This window comes from Phocoena phocoena, chromosome 11 (genome assembly GCF_963924675.1).
Source record: "Phocoena phocoena chromosome 11, mPhoPho1.1, whole genome shotgun sequence".
Lineage (NCBI taxonomy): Eukaryota > Metazoa > Chordata > Mammalia > Artiodactyla > Phocoenidae > Phocoena > Phocoena phocoena.
The window spans coordinates 17,260,708-17,281,090 of record NC_089229.1 but is presented as its reverse complement, the minus strand read 5'-3'; the positions used below and the strand labels follow the sequence as shown (position 1 = coordinate 17,281,090).

At 36.3% G+C, this 20,383-nt stretch overlaps 1 protein-coding gene across 1 annotated transcript in view; it reads right to left on the bottom strand.

Moving 5' to 3' along the window:
• The window catches only part of SLC41A2 (solute carrier family 41 member 2), a 102,807-nt gene that overhangs the window by 36,924 nt on the left and 45,500 nt on the right, over positions 1-20,383 (bottom strand). Inside the window, exons 6-7 of the mRNA XM_065887268.1 lie at positions 14,742-14,889; positions 9,700-9,779 (exon numbers count right to left, since the gene is read on the bottom strand). Coding sequence (XP_065743340.1) covers positions 9,700-9,779; positions 14,742-14,889 — 228 coding nt within the window. The remainder of the gene's footprint in view (positions 1-9,699; positions 9,780-14,741; positions 14,890-20,383) is intronic.

Genomic DNA, 20,383 nt, shown 5'->3' with positions numbered 1-20,383 from the left:
GGTGATTTTGCCACCAATAATCGACGCCCAATCCAAAAAAAAGAGATTTGGCAATATCTGGAGACATTTTTGGTTGTCGTAATTTGGGATGTTTCATTGGCATCAAGTGGGCAGAGGCCTGAGATGTTGCTAAACAAACCACAGTGCACAGGATCCCACCCCCCACAGTATGAAATTATCTGGCCCCAGATATCACAAGTGTCAGGACTGAGAAACCCTATATTGAGGAAACTGAATTCATAGTTAAAAACTTATTCATGAAAAAAACCTTCAGGGCATGATGCCTTCACTATCTGGAAACTGAGAGAACATGCCTTTAAATAACTTGTGAATTAAAGAAGAAATCATAATAGAAATTTTTAAACATTTGTATTTGAATGGAAATTAAATATTACATACAAAGCAGGAGGGGTGCAGCCTAAGCAGCAATGAGAAGCACATACTTAAAACAGAAGGAAGACTTACTGACCTAAGCATCCATCTCAAGAAGTTGGAAAAGACAGAAATATAAACACAAACTTGAATAAGAAAAGTAATGAAAGAGAAAAAAGTAAGAAGATCAATAAAGCTACATATCAGTTATCTGAAAAGAAAAAAAGAGTAGGGACAAACAATAGGAAGAAAAAGGAAGTCATAATTCCAATTACTACCAATATTTTAAAAATAAGATTATGAACAACTTTATGCCAATAAACTTGAAAATTTAAATGGGAAAATATTCTAAAATATATATAATTTAACAAAATTAACTCAAGAAGAAATACAAAATCTGAATCATTCTATGACTAAAGAAATTAAATCTAAAATTTTAAATCTTCTTCAAAAAATCACCAGGTCCACATAAGTTGTTTGCTTTGTTGTTGTTGTTTTTTGCAAGTGAGTTCTACCAAATATTTAAGTAACAAATAATAATAAAAAGAATAGATTACAAAATCTTACATTACTTTACAGTATAAAGTGTATGAGTAAGTATATCTAACTCACATAATGGGACTAGCATAACTCTGAGTTCAAAATCCAACAATGACAATATGAAAAAGGAAAATTATAAGCCAATCTTATGAATAAAAATAAATGTAAAAAAGATATCAAACTGTTGGCAAGCCAAATCCAGCAAAATGTCAAATATGTAATACACCACAACAAAACTGCATTTATGCTAGGAATGTAAGGCTGATTTAATAATTGAAAATAATATAATACGGTACATTAACAAATAAATGAAGGAAAAAATAATATGATTATATGAATAAATGCAGAAAATTTGATAAAATTCAGCATTTTATTATTTATTATTAAAAACTCTTAGCAAACCAGGAATTGGGTACTTTTTTAACCTGGTAACTACACATGCACACACGCACGCATACACATGAAATCTGTGACATACAAAAGAGGTACTGCAGATCAATAAAGAGTGGTATAGATGTTTCAATAAACAGTACCAAGACAGTTATTAATATGCCCAAAAATACCATGAAATTGGACCCCTATTCTCATACTATACACAAAAATCAGTTCCAAGTAGATTAAAGGCATCATGTGAAAGACAAAATAATTAACATAATTAGTATAGAAACTTATTAAAGTTTTAACTTCTCATGAAGTTAAAACCCCATCATGATCTCATCATGAGCACTGGTTATATTTTTAAACTATAGCAGAATTATTACCTTGAATAGCTTCCCTTAATGTCAGAAATGCTTTCTTGCTATCACAACATACTCTACGTTTCTATTAAGAGCAAGTCTATCAGCATTTCTTTTTTTTTTTAGCGGTACGCGGGCCTCTCACTGTTGTGGCCTCTCCCGTTGCGGAGCACAGGCTCCCCTGCATCGGCAGGTGGACTCTCAACCACTGCACCACCAGGGAAGCCCCCAGCATTTCTTTTAAATTACTGAAATTCCTCACAGACTAACTGCACTACTAGAGATAGTAGAGAGCTTTTAAAGATTGTCACATAAATTAATAACATTAATAAAAAACAGATTTTCAACATACTAAATAATTAGTGAGAGCTTTCAGTATCCATAAGACCTAATTTCTAAGTGCCTTATTGCTAGAATGAGCTCCACTGATAACAGAAAGTTTGATAGTATGAACAAATTCAGAAGGTTCATCAAAGGACTGCTTTAAAATCCAACTTCATGTTTTATTAAATTTAGAAATATATGTTTCCAGCAAATGTTTAGCACAGAATAGATTTCACAGCATAGAATATATTTCAAATTATGTCAATAATTCTTTTGGGCATTCCTAAGGGAACCTGAAATAAAAGTTCATTTTGTTCAAAAGCAAAGCCCTATAATCAACAGCACAGCAGATCTAGTATCTTCCATATATACCTACATATTTTGGCCATCTCCACACATCTCTGCATTTTCACCTCTCCTCCTTTCGTGACTCCTTATCAGAACTCACACACAGGAACTGCTCTTTTAGTTTCAAGAAATGCAAAGGGATAGGGGAGATGTGTCTTCCATTTTTTTCTTTTTCTTTATTTTTAAGAAGAAATACATGTAAGCCCCTCAGAGTGAAGACCCTTTCCTCTAAATGAGGGCAGGCACATTAACCTCTACCACTTCCTTCCAATGTACGTGTCGGCAACCTGATGAGTGACTTACAAGGTCTCCAAATTTTCTGCTTCCCTTACCCTAGATCATGCATTCTTAGTGGGGACAAAAATTTGTTCTTGGGGGGAGAAAAAAATTTTTCACTCATTTTATGTATAAAGCACGGACATACATACAGTATAGAAATGGATAAATTGGATATCTGTGATATTAAAATTTCATGGGTGGGAACATTTAGGGGAAAAAATGTTTTAAATGGCTCCCTCAGAGGGTCATAATGAAAAAAAGGTTGAGAAACACTGCCTCGATCGGAACTTCCCAAACCAGGATGCCTTGAATAGTTTACAGCTGTGTCAAGATACTGACCTTCGAAGCTCTGCAGGGGCAGGTTGGTTGCCTCTGGTTCCAAGTGGCCTCCTTCTTCTCCCTAGTGTGCCATCTAATATTACAATTTTCTGTGTGTGTCACGACATGAAACAGGTTGGGAAATCTATCTACCTTCTTGAGACAACTGAGAATGTCTTTATAGGTAAGGCCCTTCACCTTAGTCTCTCTTCAGGACTCCTTTTCTTACCACATTGAAGTAATAAGGGGTATCCTTTCTTTCCAAGGCTACTTTGTAGCCCATCATTCTGTGGACTTTGCCCTTTCCTTCTTCACCATCTCTCATGCATCCTCCATCTTTCCTTTTCTATTATTGCTTTGCCTCCTTGTCAATAAACATACCTATATCCCTCCTACCTTGGAAATTCTTCATTTGGACACCTAGCTGTTATTCTAATTCTTTTCTTTTCATAGTCAACCATTTAATAAGAAATCTAAAAGTGCTACTTCCAGGATTTTTATTTTGTACTAAATATTTAACAGATACAGAAATAATATTTATAAAATACACATAAGCTATAAATAACCATATTGCAAAAACACCCATGTACCCATCACCCAATTAAGAAAAGGAATACAGCATGATTTTTACATTTGAAGTACCCTATGTGCCCTCCCCAATCCCATGCCCTTCCTCGTCAATCAGAGTAATTATCCTGAATTGTGTTTTTCATTCTCTTGTTTTCTATGCTATGACCACATATATATGTATTCCTAAACATGCTTTAGAACTTTATAGAAATGGGATAATTCACATATATTAAGTTCCTAAAATTCATCTTTGTTGTTATGTGAAATGTAATTCTTTAATTTTGATTGTTCATGACATTCTATCTAAGGCTATACCTTCATTTATTTAGCTATTGCTTCTACTCAACAAAAACTGAACTCTCAAATGACTTCCGAACCACTGAAGAAATGGTTCCTTCTGAATCATTTCCCCTGGCTACACTAACTGAGCTCATCCCTCTTCAAACCAATTGATCTCTAGCTCAACTCTTTCTGTCCACAAAATATTCACTCCTGGGATTGATAACTTCCTTCAGTATCTAAAGAGCCCCTATCTAAATATTCACTCCAGGCTTTCCTGGTGGCACAGTGGTTAAGAATCCGCCTGCCAATGCAGGGGACAAGGGTTCGATCCCTGGTCCAGGAAGATCCCACATGCCGTGGAGCAACTAAGCCCATGTGCCACAACTACCGAGCCTGCACTCTAGAGCCCGTGAGCCACAACTACTGAGCCTGTGTGCCACAACTACTGAGCCTGCAAGCCGCAACTACTGAACCTGCGAGCCACAACTACTGAAGCCCACGCGCCTAGAGCCCATGCTCCTCAACAAGCCACCTCAATGAGAAGTCTGCACATCACAACGAAGAGTAGCACCCACTCGATGCAACTAGAGAAAGCCCACGTGCAGCAACAAAGACCCAATGCAGCCAAAAATAAATAAATATATAAATATTCACTCCTATCTAAAAAGCTTGTAGAATATACCAAAGAGGCGGAAATGCTGAGAAACCAATTTCTATGGTTACACTCAGGAGAAATTGTTAAGGAAAGTAATAAATGTTGCCATCACTGCTAGTTTTTTATACAAATAGTAAGAACCATTTTTCTATTTATTTATTTATTTTTTGCCTTTTTTTAATGCACTTCACCAGTTCCTAAGTATATGAAATGTTTCGGGTATAATCTAAGTTGTGTTACTTATTTAATAAGATAACTTCAAATTCGGTGATATGTACTTTGCAGCGAAACAAAGCATGTTCCTTAAACTCATGCATTTATTCATCCAGCAATTACCAAATCTTAACATGCTAGGCACTATCTCTAGGCACTAGAGAGTCATACAAAAACGAATCATCGTACAAAATAATTATGTATGTTAAAAGTATGCTGTGGAAGCATAGAAAAGAGAACTTTTTTTGGCCATGCCGCATGGCCTGCGGGATCTTAGGTCCCCAACTGGGGATCAAACCCATGCCCTCGGCAGTGAAAGTGCAGAGTCCTAACCACTGGACTGGCAGGGAATTCCCAAAGAGAACTATTTTGCAGAAGAGGTGACATTTTAATTGGGTCTGAATGAATAAGCAGAACTTGGTAAGTAAAAGAAGGGAAGTGAGACAGAGGGAACATCGGGTACAAAGGAATGGTATAGAGAAATGACATGATCTTTTTTTTTTTTTTTTTTTTTTTTTTTGCGGTAGGCGGACCTCTCACTGTTGTGGCCTCTCCCGTTGCGGAGCACAGGCTCCGGACACGCAGGCTCAGCGGCCGTGGCTCACAGGCCTAGCCGCTCCGCGGTATGTGGGATCTTCCCACACCGGGGCACGAACCCGCGTCCGCTGCATCGGCAGGCGGACTCTCAACCACTGCGCCACCAGGGAAGCCCGACATGATCTTTTTGAGAAAGCAACAAAAATTCAACAAGATGAGAATTTTAAGAATTGGTGGAGTGGTGGAGAAATGAGATTAGAGAGGGTGATTTTAGGGCAGATTGGGCTTATTGAGTATATTACGCTAGATAATTTGTACTTTATCTCCAGGAAACTTAACTGTGATCTTTAAGTAAGCAAGGGACAGGGTCAGCTTTGTTGATCGGGAAGCTAACTCTAACAGCAGTATGGAGGATAGACAGGTTACACTGGGTGATAGTAGAGGCAGGGAGACAATTTATGCAGATGTACCCAGGGAAGATGAATGAACAAAACCAGGGAGCACGGGGAGACAAAGTGTTGAGACTAACTCAGAAGGTATTTCAAAAGCAGATAAAAAGAGAGAGCATTTAGAGAAAGGGAGTATGTGACTTTGGGATGTTTTGTTTGGGGAGATAATAATACCACTAACTGACAGGAAACCCAGAAGGAAGAGCAGGTTTGGGGGAAAGATAACGAGTTCAATTTGGAGCTTTGGATCTTCCATGTGGAAATATCTGTTTAAATATGGATCTGGAAGTGAATGAAGGTCAAGACGGGGGATAGAGAGCTGAAGTCACATAACTAAGACAAATGGTTCTCAAACATTTGCATGTGTCAGAATCAATTGCTGGGTTCTACACTAGAGTTTCTGACATGGGAGGTCTGGGCTGAGGCCTGAGAATCTGCATTTCTAACAAGATCCCAGGTGATGCTGCTAGTCTGGGGACCACACTTTGAAAACCTCTGAACTAGACAATATCCCTCATAAAGAAGGTGAAAAGTGAGAATAGAAGATAATCAAGAACAGAGTCTGGAAGAATACACATACTTAAAGAGGCAGATACAAAGGGGGAGTTAGTGAAGGAAAATGGAGAAGAATTTTCAGAGAATGGGAAGAGAATTGGGAGAGTTGCAAAAGGGCAGATTAACTAGTATCAAACAGCTGAACAGAATGAAGACTGAAAACAAGTTACTGGATAAAGTAATTAGGAGGTCACTGTGGAGCTCAGTAAAAAAAGTTATGTAGAGTGAGAGGGATGGAAGACATTGTAAGAAATTTTACAAGTACAGGCTACACTTTGAAAAGTTTGGTTGTAAAGAGTAGAAGGGAGAAAACAGAAGCTTGAGAAGGCAGAACACTGTGGGAAAGGTGATTTAGAACGAAAGAGTCGAGTACAATTGTAAACTAAAGAGGAAAGATGAAAAAAAAAAAAGAGGAAAGATGGAAGAGAGGAAGGTATGGAAGATACAGGAAAAGTTAAGATAACTGAGAGTAAGGATCCCACTGGAGGTGTAATGGTCTTAGATAAAAGAGTCTGCTCTTCTTCTGAGATGGAGTGAAAAAGGTTAAGAGTAGACACTGTTAGAGCTGAAGGGAAAGGAAGCAGAAGGAAGCTGGGAGACACCTGCCTAAAGCCTCTGTTTTCTCTGCAGAGCTGCCCTGTAAGACACATTAAAGGTGCTTCTTCTGGAAGATGGAAAGCAGTGCCAGATGGAAATCTCAATCTACACAAAGGAAAGAAGAGTGCTGAGAATGTGAAAAATCTTGGGAAATGTACAAGATACCACCCTCTCATTTTTTATCTTTTTAAAAAATATTTGTTTAAAGCAAAAATAATGTGATAGGATTTATAACAAAGTAAAATGTATGACAAAAAGAGCCCATAAGAAAGAGTGAAAATCCAAGTATACTAATATAAGGTTCTTATCCTTTATGTAAAACGATATATCATTATTTGAAAGTAGACTGTGATAAAGATATAATAAGACCTAGATCAGTAGTTCTCAAAGTATGGTCTAGGGTTTAGAAAGAAGATTAGATCCAGAAATTCCAACCCCTCTCTAACAAAAGTTCCAGAAGGGGAGACTCACAGCACCCTGTGGAAAAGAAATCTTTTTAACCTAATGTTTCCAAAACTTAGCTGACCACAGAACTCACTTTTGAACACCTCAAGAACTATTGTTACATGAAATATATTTTAAAAAAATGTTACTGGTTCTGAGAGATGTTAATAAGCATTAAAAGATACCCTCATCACAGTATCAACACAGATATGCCTTACTTTAAACAAAGTGTGTATTCCCGTATCTCATATAACAGATAAATTAGTAGCTGTTCATTTTGAAGGAAAAAAGTCACAGGCTTTGGGATATCAAGCAGATCTGGGTTTAAACCACCATTTGCTAGATATGAGACCTTACCTTTATTTGAGGATTAAATAACATAACATGCATAAAAGAACTAAAAGTAATCTGCCACAGAGTAGGTACTCACTAAATAGCAAATGATGGGGACTTCCCTGGTGGTACAGTGGGTAAGACTCTGCGCTCCCAATGCAGCGGGCCTGGGTTCGATCCCTGGTGGGAAACTAGATCCCGCATGCATGCCACAACTAAGAGTTCGCATGCAGCAACTAAAGAAGTCCACATACCTCAACTAAGAAGCCCACATGCCGCAACTAAGAGTCCTCATGCTGCAACTAAAGATCCCGCACGCCGCAACAAAGACCCAGTGCAGCCAAAATAAACTAATAAATAAGTAAATAAATATGGAAAAAATAGCCGATGATGACGATGGTGATAAAACAGGGAAGGGTCTTTTAAATAGTACATCTCAGCACACTTAAAATGAAATTCAGTTCTCAGAAGTTACAACTTTTTTGAGAAGCATGGAGTGAATCTTCTCAATCAATGTTTTTAAAGAGCATAATGTAACATAAAATGTGTTCACTGTGATACCCAACTAAGAGGTTTACTTACTGAGATAGAAAAAAGATTTTACCACTATGCCATGCCATACACAGACTTCCAATGAGGGCACTTTAGCAAACTGTTTCTTGTAAAAGGCAAAATAACAGAGATACTCACTAAAATCTTACTAATAACGGGGTTGTAATTTAAGTTAAATTTCTCACTGAGATGCTGGGCAATACAGTTCTAACAGTCATTGTTGGGTAATATTCATGTTAGTGAATTCATCAAGTAATAGTCACTGAGAGGATTCGGACAGCGGGAAAGAAAGTGATAGTTATTCCAGGCAGTGAAAATTAGATCTCTGTATGGCCACAATGCAAGAAGCAAGTCGCAATGATAAAGGATAAAGTTGTGTGCATCCAAGAGCATATAGAGAGAGCCTTGATAGCTAGGCAGGAGAGTTCTAATTTGATTTGACAGGCAGGAGGAAACCACTGTCAAGTTCATCAGCTTAAAACTAATATAATAAAAACAATGTTTAAGGTAGACCCATCTACTAGTGACGTTCAACTTGCATTGAATAGGGAGTGAGTCAGGAAGCCTACTTTATTACTTGAATGATGGTTGAACTGAGACATTAGTAGACTACAGTAGTAAGACATACTTGTTATATAAATAAATGAACAAGTGAATTATGTTAATGTACAAATAGACAAGATTTGGTCATTATCTATTCAAAGAGGATGAAAGAGCCAGGTTGAATCAAATGGGTCCATGATGTTAAGGGCAGGTGATGGGGAGAATGGTGCTACCAGGAAAACTGGGAGGGGCATCTCTAGGGGAAATTTGTTCAGGTATCCCAAAATTAAAATGTTCAGTAAAAACTGTAGATATGAAATTAGATTTTAGAGAAGTTCCCTTTGTATAACATATTTCCTTATCCATAAATATACAAAAGTAATTTATATTAAATGTGTCATATATCCTGTGATACAGTTTTCCCCAGGTAGCATTATTTTAAATTATATTGGCTTAGGCTATACCGAAATCCAATTTAGTGAATACCAGCCCAAAAGCCAGTAGGACTGGATTAAATCTGTCTTTTTAAATGGAATTTATATAAAAACTCCTGTGAATTTAAGTATTATAATTCCCATTTTATAGATAAGAAAAAATATAAGGCAGATTTGAAAGGGATCAGCAGAGGAGTGATAGATTTTAATGGAGTGAATTGACTCCAGCAATGCTTAAACCTAGCTAACTGTAATTTATCCACAAAAATTGACAGGGACAACAACACAGCAGCACAAGAAAGCAGGTAAGCCCAAAGTTAATGATAATATAGAATTGGAATATCCTATTTTGCCACAGGAATCTTAAAAATCAGGTATGTCTGATTCTCAAACTAATATCTAGAGATAAGATTAAGTGAGAGTTCTTTTCAAAAATGTGTTCTGCATACTCAGAACATACAGTGTAGTTTCAACCATGAGCAACAACCTGGGATTAAAAATCAAATGAATAGAATGGGAAGATAGACCTCTTAAAATCTAAACTCAAAGGTTCCTGTTTGTACCTAAGAATATAGAGAGATAGGATATCATTATGAAACAGTATATCTAATTCTTACCATTAATAACTGGTGTGTAAACAACAATCCCAGCCAAGTTTGGATCAGATACAGTTGTGTCCAGAATAAGGCCCCCAATGCTGAAAGAAACAAAAGCATATAATTTAGGGAAGAGGAAAGGAAATGTACTAATTTGAAGTTGTTCTTTATATACAAACACCCCTACTTTTAAACATAAAATATTTAGACATTTGAAAAATTGAATAAAAAGAAAAAATATTCAAAGTAAAAATCACTGTCAAAAGCAAAATGGTGAAAACAAAACATGGCATAAGCTGTAGCCCCACGTTTCAGGGCTCTCCTTCTGGTCTACATGTTTACATACGTTACATGTAAAAAGGAAAAAAGCATATACCTTAAGTGCATTAAAATGTCTGGAAGGACATGTAAGAAATTATTAACAATGTCCACCCCTATAGGTGACACTTACAGGAGACTCATGGTCATTTTATATCCTTCTGTACTTATTAGTTTTTTAAAAACCATGTGCATTTATTACCCTTATAATTTAAAAAAAGGTTTAAAGAGTATCTTTTCATATTTGAAGTAAGCAAGCCACTAAAGAGATGACTTTTATTGTGTTAAAACTAGATATAGTAGATTACAGTGTCTGACCATTGGTAAATTAAAACAATGAGTTGTAGCCATAGAAAGAGCTGATCTGAAGAACAGAGGTCTGGAAAAATAACATACAGCTATACAGTGGCAAGATATACACTCTCAGTGTCTCAATGGAGCTTGGAGATTTTTTGTTTGTCTGTTTCCAAGACCATTAACAATTGGTTAACTTCAGTCTGTTGGTCTACGTACTATAAAACAGTGTCAGTCCCAGTATTTCATGGGATCCTGTTGCCAAATCTTCCAGGAAAATGCAATTCACATTACAGAAAAATGAACTATATGCTGTCAGATAACAGGGTTGATGGTCAAAGTATCAGATCAAATGTTCTTACCACTACCTGATAGTTAATATTAGGAAATTATTAAATCTTTACTATTTTAATTCTTTAATAATATAAATGAATGGCTAAATATGCCTAAACTGCTAGGAGTTCCCATTAAAAGGTATACTATAAAGTCTAAAAACAGTCATCCTTAGAAATATTTTACTACGTAATTTAAAAAACTATGTATTTCATAGAATAAACTAGTTATATGTCAAAGAATAAATCTCCATGCCAAAACACACAGATCATGCTGTGTATATAACATGAACACTTGCTAAAATACATTTTTAAATATTTTTATTACCCAGGTGATAAAAACTTATCATAGAAAAATTAGAAAATACAAACAAAAAGAAGAAAATAAAAATCAACCATAGAGCTTCCCTGGTGGCGCAGTGGTTGAGAGTCCTCCTGCCCATGCAGGGGACACGGGTTCGTGCCCCAGTCCAGGAAGATCCCACATGCCGTGGAGCAGCTGGGCCCGTGAGCCATGGCCGCTGAGCCTGCGCATCCGGAGCCTGTGCTCCTCAACGGGAGAGGCCACAACGGTGAGAGGCCCGCGTACGGCAAAAAAAAAAAAAAAATCAACCATAGTTATGTCATTCAGGGTTATACTGTTACCATGTTGATATATAGCCTCCCAGACATTTTTAAGTATATATATATATATATATATATATATATTTTAAATAAATTTATTTATTATTGGCTGTGTTGGGTCTTTGTTGCTGCACACGGGCTTTCTCTAGTTGAGGTGAGCGGGGGCTACTCTTCGTTGCGGTGTGCGGGCTTCTCATCTCAAGCACGGGCTCCAGGTTCACGAGCTTCAGTAGTTGTGGCATGCGGGCTCAGTAGTCGTGGCTCGCGGGCTCTAGAGCGCAGGCGCAGTAGTTGTGGCGCACGGGCTTAGTTGCTCCGTGGCATGCAGGATCTTCCCAGACCAGGGCTCGAACTTGTGTCCCCTGCATTGGCAGGTGGATTCTTAACCATTGAGCCACGAGGGAAGTCCAAAACATGTATATTTTTAAAAATAAAAACTCAAATTGTAAAAGTCGTTTTCTTCACTTGTATTAAATTTGATTTTTATCAAACAAACATACATGCATCATTTAAAAGGCAAAAGTACCACAAAGCTTATAAAATAGCCCCTAGCCCTAACAACACATCCTGCTCTCCACTAGCAATTCTTTTTAACTTCTTTAACTGTTTCTTCTGGCGTTTAATCCTCTATTTCTAAACAGCATGTTTATACTATTTCTTGATTTTTAATTTTAGACATTTACCTAATGACGTCCACTATGGCAGGTGAGCATTTAGTCTCTCTTACCCTTCCCTCCCCACTTTAGTCCCTTCACAATTCCCTTCCTTCCTCTATCCTGCCAATCTGGTTATATTATAATTTTTGGTGAAATATTTAGGTTTTACTTTATTTTAACAGTGAAATCATTATTCACAACTGGGCCACAAAGTGTGTTGAGATCTCCCCATTTGTACTGTTTTGCCTTGTTTCATATTCTTCTTAATTTTTTTAGGTACTTATTACTAATTCAGAATCAAATTTGGAACAAAGTTAATGAATGGCCTCTGAATACATACTCATTAGGTAACCAATCAGTTCCCCTTTTTTTTTCCTTAGAGACATTCCTTCTTAAGGTCACTGTCTTGCCAACCTGGACAGTTGCTCTATAGGTCTGATGCTCAGCTGTCATTCTGTACCTTCCCTTCACCTCCCCACGATGGGTCTTGGTTTATGTACTATGACCAGGTCCCAACATTTCATGGGATCCTGTTGACCAAATCCTCCAGGAAAACACAATCTACATCATAGAAAAATGAACCACATGTTGTCACAGGTTTCCTCATTCCTGTGTCGTCTTATTTCTTGATTATTTCCTCATTTTGATAGACATCTTCTCTCAGCTTTTATATGAGAGGGTATACGGGAAATAAATTTTTTGAGATCCTGCATGTCTGAAAGCTTCTTGAGTCTACCCTTATGTTTGCTTGATACAGTGAGCACGTTTTACGTTCAAAACAATTTTCCCTCAGAATTGTGAGGGAATCACTTGGTGTTGCAGCTGGACATCATTCCAATTCCCAATCCCTTATACGCAACTGGACTTTTCTCTCTGGAAGCTTTTGGGATTTATGATAATGTGCTTTGCTTGGGGTCCCTCCTACTCATTGTGCAAGGTACTCAGGGGGCCTTTTAAATCTGGAAGCCCATGTTCTTCAATTCTGGGGAATTTTCTTGTATTATTTCTTTGATAATTTCCTCTCCTTATTGTTTGCTCCAATTGTCCACCTCTTTGCTTTCTGGTCTACTTTCCAGGATAGTTCCTCAACTCTACCCTCAAGATTTTTCTTCCGATTCTTTTTGTTTCTACTTTTTATACATTTTTAAATTCCCAAGAGCTCTTGCAATTTTTCAAATCCTCCTTATTAGAAAATTCTGTTCTTACATTATAGATGCCATAACTTCTCTAATTTCTCTGAGGATACTGGTGATCGTTTTTGGAGACTTTTCAACGATGCCTGCAATTTTGGGGGAACGTTTTTGTTTTTTTTTTTTTTTGTCTCTGTCATGTTAAAAGCCTTAACCAAATGTCTGGCGACCATTTACTGTCTGCTCCTCCTTAAGGGATACTGCAAAGCATATCTGGAGCTCTCTGTGCACAAGAGCAGAACTTGTCAGCAGGGGGGCCTCACTGAAGAATGATCAGATGGGCATGTAGCTCTTTCACTAAAGGATCCACAGGGTCAGTTTTTGCAGGTTTTTCTTTTGAGCTGATGAGTTTTCCCAGAAATGAATTATCTAATTTTTTGCCTGGGGGTAAAAGCCAGAGTGCCAGCATTCTATGAGAAAAGAAAAGGAAGTGGGATCGGGTTTTCATTGTTCAGCGTGTAGACTTTTCCTTAATTCTTGTTTTTTTATACAGTGTTTAATCCACAGCCTCACTGGTGCAGGTGATTCTAAATCCAGAGGCTCTATGATTTACCCTCTCCAGGGTTAATTCTTGTCTTCTATAGAATGGGAGGGGGCAGTCACCTGGGTGGTCAAGCTAGCAAAGGGCTTTTAGGTTCTAATTGCTTCTTACTCTTTCAACCAATCTCCTTCATTTCAGCTTTCAGAAGTTCTAAGTGCCTCTAAATCCTCCACCTTTTGGGGTTTCTGAGGCTCAGTTCAGCTTGCTTCTTATCGGTGTCCCCTTGTCCTGCAGGCAGTTAGGTTTTAGCTTTTTTCATTCTGATAGTTCAGTTAACAACCATAGAACCGATTCCTATCTTACTGATTTTGGTAAATCTTTCACCTACTGTCCTCTCTGCTCCCCTTCTGTTTTTGTGGTTGTATAGCTTTTTTATTCTTTTACTGTCATTTTAATAGCTTCAATAAGGAAGAAGATAAACGTGTCAATCTACCATCTTTAATAGGAAATTCATATTCTTTTCTAGCTTTCTCCTTTCACCAAATGTATAACGAACACCTTTCCACATCAAAGGAGTGTTGCAATGCTACTCTTGATGGCTGACTAATATTCCATTTTGTGACTATGTCACAATTTATTCAATCAACATCTGATTACTAGACATCTAAGGTGTTCTCTCTCTCTTTTTTGTTATTAAAAATTCCACTGTGATGAAGATCCTTACAACTTAATCACTTGCATAGATCCATAATTATATCTTTAAGTCCTGTCAGAGTCCTAGAAGTGGCGTAGTCAAATGGTATGTACATTTCTAAGGTTTTCTGATACTTATCCGAGCACTTACTGTTCAAAATAAGTAATGTCCTTGTCAGGTTAAAACTCACACAGACAAAGACAAACACCACTAAATTTTAATCATCAATCTGGTAAGGATTTGGCTGGGGAAAAGTTTGGAACTGGTAGCAAATGAGGTTCCATACATCCACTGATTTCAATAACTCTTGTCACTATATCCCTATTACTTGGGATAATAAAGAACTGACTGTATAAAATGATTGACCTAAGAAATAAAAACAGGCAATTGGTTTGTTTTAATATAGACATAGATACATGCATATAGAATAACTGCCCCCCACACGCACACACAAACACACACTTTAATACTAACCTACTTATAACCATAGCTGTTATCACAGGCTCCCAGCCTGAGTGGAGAACCGTCCTTGTGGCTGGATGCTTGGCAGCTATTATAATCCAGATAGGAGTTAGAGCCAAGAAAAAGACACCAACTAATGGAGGAATGTAGTAATACGTCTCTAAAATTCAAAAAGAGACAACATTTCAGTCTCTCTTATAACCATATAGCAAATGTAAGTATTAAAAGATTACCAGAAGATATGTTATCAAACATACTCATGCTATATACTTCCTATAAATTTCAAACAAATTGAAAACTATAGATAAGGTAAAAATGTTAAATAATGTAACTGAAAGCTAATACATTAATTCAACATTTATTGAAATAGTGATGTGACCTAGATGTGAACAACAACAGTAATAATAACGAGAATAACAACAGTAAAAAATCTAACATTACTTGGCTCCTACCATTTTCCAAATATTGTGCTTAATGCTTTATGTTCATTGTCTCACTTAATTGTCCTCACAAGTATGCGGTAGAAACTCATTCCTACCTTATGAAGAAACTGAGGCTTAGGAGCTTAAGAACACCACTAAGAATTGGGAGAAAATGACATCTGACACTGAAGTTATTTAGTGCTCTTAACTCCAAACTATAAAGTCTAATAGGACATTGTTTTTACCCATCAGGATCTTATAGCACAGCATTCCATGGAATATTGGCCAATGGATTGATAATAGATATCCTCCTAATTCTGAATAGTGTTCCAATATCCAAAATGACATTGAAATACTAGGTTTAATAAACAGATTTCTTCACTGCAAAATTATTCAGAACCTTTAATATGCAAGAATATGCAAACCAGAGTTTGGCCAGACTACTTAGTTTCACATCTTATGTTACAACTTACCTTGGACGAGAAATTTAACTTCTAAAAAGAAAAACAAATATCGTATATTAACGCATATATGTGGAACCTAGAAAAATGGTACAGATGAACTGGTTTGCAGGGCAGAAATAGAGACACAGATGTAGAGAACAAACGTATGGACACCAAGAGGGGAAAGTGGCGGGGGGTGGTGGTATGGGATGAATTGGGAGATTGGGATTGACATATATACACTAATATGTATAAAATAGATAACTAATAAGAACCTGCTGTATAAAAAAAATAAATAAAATTTAAAAAGAAGAAATTTAACTTCTATAAATTTAAATTTCCTTATCTATAAAATGGTACAAATTATTATAACTATTTCATAGGGTTATTGTGAGTCTTAAGAGAATTAACACATGTAATTTAACTAGAATAGAACCCAGGCACATAGTTAACATTTACTGAACACTAACTAGCATCATAATCATCATTGCCATTGTTATTAGCATCTTTCTATTTGTGACATGCTCAGATAACAGAGTGCCAGGATATTTTTTTATACCTCTCTGTGGTAGATTGCCTTACTTGATCATAATTATTCATTCTCTCCCCATTCTTGTTAATGCTTTCCTATAGAGAGAGTTTAGGAAAGCTTATTGACTTTGGGCTTGGCTATTTGTCTAGCTTTGTAGACATGATGTATGCCATCTCTGAGCAAAATCTGAAATGTGCTTTTGGAAATTACTAGAAGATTTATAAATATATGTAGATAGATAGATAGTAAACTGTTTTCAGACACTGACAACTGGTATTGCAGGACTGTGATCCCTGAGAGAGGGGAAAGAAATGAGATAAGCCCTACAATAGCCTGAGCTTTCTGACTAAAGGCACATTCCAGACCACAGCTCAGGAAGGGAGAATTTCAGCAGAGTGAGTCTAAGGCAGCAGGAATTTACAGGGAAGAATACTGGAGAAGAGGAAGCTATTAGAGAGGGAGCTTGCAAACTGAATACCAAGCCATGCATGCATAGGGTGAATTCCACAAGGCTAAGCCAAGACAATTGGGGAGTCGTAAACTAAAAAAATTCCCAGAGTGTACAAAGGGCTAGAAGTCATTTGAGATCTAACCCCCTAGATAGGAGCACCTCTTTGAAAACTGAGAACATTCAGTGGAGACCAGAGAAGGGATACTTCTTAGTAGTAGGGCTAGCCCTATTGTAATGTCTACTCTAGATCTATTCCACAATGCAGAGTACTAGCCACTATATGATCACAGCTAGATCTAGTCCAGTGAAGCTTAAAACCAAGCCCTGTAAGGCTCAAGCTAATCCACAAACAGCTGCCTACAAGAAAAAAGTCCATGAAAACTATAAGATGCTGATGAAAGAAACTGAAGACGACACAAACAGATGGAAAGATATACTGTATTCTTGGATTGGAAGAATCAATACTGTTAAAATGAGCATGCCACCCAAGGCAATCTACAGATTCAACACAATCCCTATCAAATTACCAACAGCATTTTCCACAGAACTAGAACAAAATTTTTTAAATCTGTATGGAAACAGAAAAGACCCCAAATAGCCAAAGCAATCCTGAGAAAGAAGAACAAAGCTGGAAAAATCACACTCCCTGACTTCAGACTATACTACAAAGCTACAGTAATCAAAAAAGTATGGTTCCAGCACAAAAACAGACGTATAGATCAATGGAACAGAATAGAAAGCCCAGAAATAAAACCACGCACTTATGGTCAATTAATTTACAACAAAGGAGGCAAGAACATACAATAGAGAAGAGACAGTCTCTTCAATAAGCGGTGCTGGGAAAAGTGGACAGCTACATGTAAAAGAATGAAATTAGAACATTCTCTAACACCACATACAAAAACAAACTCAAATGGATTAAAGATCTAAATGTAAGACTGGATACTATAAATCTCCTAGAGGAAAATGTAGGCAGAACATTCTTTGACATAAATTGCAGCAATATTTTTTTGGATCTGTCTCCTAGAGTAATGGAAACAAAAACAAAAATAAACAAATGGGACCTATTAAATTTAAAAGGTTTTGCACAGCAAAGGAAACCATAAACAAAACAAAAAGACAACCCACAGAATGGGAGAAAATATTTGCAAATGATGTGACTGACAAGGGATTAATTTCCAAAATATACAAACAGCTCGTATAGCTTAATAGCCAAAAAACAAACAACCCAATCAAAATATAGTTAGAAGACCTAAATAAACATTTCTCCAAAGAAGACATACAAATGGTCAACAGGCACATGAAAAAATGCCCAACATCACTAATTATTTGAGAAATGCAAATCAAAACTACAATGAGTTATCACCTCACACCAGTCAGAATGGCCATTATTAAAAAGTCTACAAATAATAAATGCTGGAGAGGGTGTGGAGAAAAAGGAACCCTCCTACACTGTTGGTGGGAATGTAAATTGGTACAGCCACTATAGAGAACAGTATGGAGGTTCCTTAAAAAACTAAAAATAGAGTTACCACATGATCCAGCAATCCCACTCCTGAGCATATATCCGGAGAAAACCATAATTCGAACAGGTACATGCACCCTCAATGTTCATTGCAGCACTATTTACAATAGCCAAGACATGGAATCAACCTAAATGTCCATCAACAGATGAATGGATAAAGAAGATATGCAATGGAATATTATTCAACCATAAAAAGAATGAAATAATGTCATTTGCAGCAACATGGATGGATCTAGAGATTATTATACTAAATGAAGTAATTCAGAGAAAGACAAATATCATACTATATCACTTATATGTGGAATCTAAAACAATGATACAAATGAACTTATTTACAAAACATAAATAGACTCACAGACACAGGAAACAGACTTACGGTTACCAAAGGGGATGGAGGGGGGAGGGGTGGGGGGGATGGGCGGGAGAGATAAATTAGGTGTTTGGGATTAGCATATACACACTATCATATATAAAACAGGCAAAAAACAAAGACCTGTACAGCACTGGAAACTATACTCAATATCTTGTAATAACCTATAATGGAAAAGAATCTGAAAAAGAGTATATATATATATATATATATATATATATATGTATGTATATATATGTATAACAATCACTTTGCTGTACACTTGAAACTAACACAACACTGTAAATTAACTATACTTCAATCTTTTAAAAAAAAGCAAAAAGCAGAACAAATACTCTGTAAGGAAAAAACAGTCAAGCACTTAACATTACATTCACAATGTCTAACATCCAATCAAAAATTATTTTTAAGAGTTTGAAATTATATTTGGTTGCATTTATAAACCTAGTTAAATACCAGGAAATATTCTATTTACTTTAGACATTTCACTTATCTCACAAAAGTTTCCTAGTACTTAAAGTAACCTTTCTAAATCTAATAAATTATATGTACAAATACGGTGAGTCTTATGTTTTCATAAATGTTCATGCAATGTATATAAATTTGGTAAGATTTCTATTTAACAATCATAAGAATAAATTAATTACATAATCATTACTTTTAAAATGGAATCAGAAGACTGGCATGTTACTGTAATGGGCTACGTAACAAGTATATTTAAAAATGTATACTGCCTCTTTACCATAAAATCATTCATACCATAAATTTGATTCTCAAATATTTTTATACTTAGTTCTAAATCTCCCTAGGGTTAAAAGTTGCCTACCCATTCTTGAAACAGTTGCATCATCCCAAGACACTTTTGGTAATATCATTTTAGCTGATCGAGCTTTTATTATTGTCAGACATCTCAGCCAGGACATTCCTGCATTTTTCTCAAGGACTCTAATACACATTTTGTATGGTAGGGAATTCATAACTTAAACACAGAGTTGATCTCACAGTCTTTGTAGCCTACAGCCTTAGATTTAAGTTAAATGTTACTAAATTTTTCTGACGTCTCACAAAATTCTTCAACTGTTATTCACACCTTTCTCTTGGGCTGAATTTTACATTTTATCATTTTAACATATTTAAAGATCTCCTCACCTATGATTAAGATGTTTAAATTAAATAGAAACTCAATTTTTTTCAAAACAGGTAGGAACAATTACTATAAATATTAAAATAAGACCCAAACAAATTTTACACTAATGGCTTTAGCTGAATTTGCCAACACATCTTCAAAATAATTATGCTAACAAAATTCATTTAAATATTTCCTTCCATTTAAAGGGACATGACTAGTGCTACATATAGAGTCATTTTCTCCATAGCTTTTTAAAACATGAAGAAACTTTTATTGGATGGATTTCCAGTTCTCCTTGCTAAACCATTAGATAGGGATAAATAACATTCCAATTAGGAAGCATTCTTACCTCCTAAAACAGCTAAGGTTACCAACAATCTCTTTATAGACTCAAACAGCAAACTAAAAGCATTAAAACCCACTAAACACAACTGAAAAGAACTATTCTGCTAGGTTGTCTTAGTATTCTCATTTTCAGGTAAAGAGAGGAGCACCATGCCAGGCTTTTAATTTATTCTCAACATCACATCTCTGGAAGGACATCTTAAGTTGAAGAAAAAACTCACCATCCTAACTCCAGAATCATTGCCCTGGATTGTCAAAGAGGGGGAAAAATTTCTCAAGAAAGAAATAAAAAATAATGAGTGGGCAGTTCCTCAAAAAGCTAAAGAGTTATCATATGATCTAGAAATTCCACTCCTAGGTATATACCAATAGAGTTGAAAACATACGTTCACACAAAAACATGTACGACAATGTTCAAAGCAGCATTATTCATAACA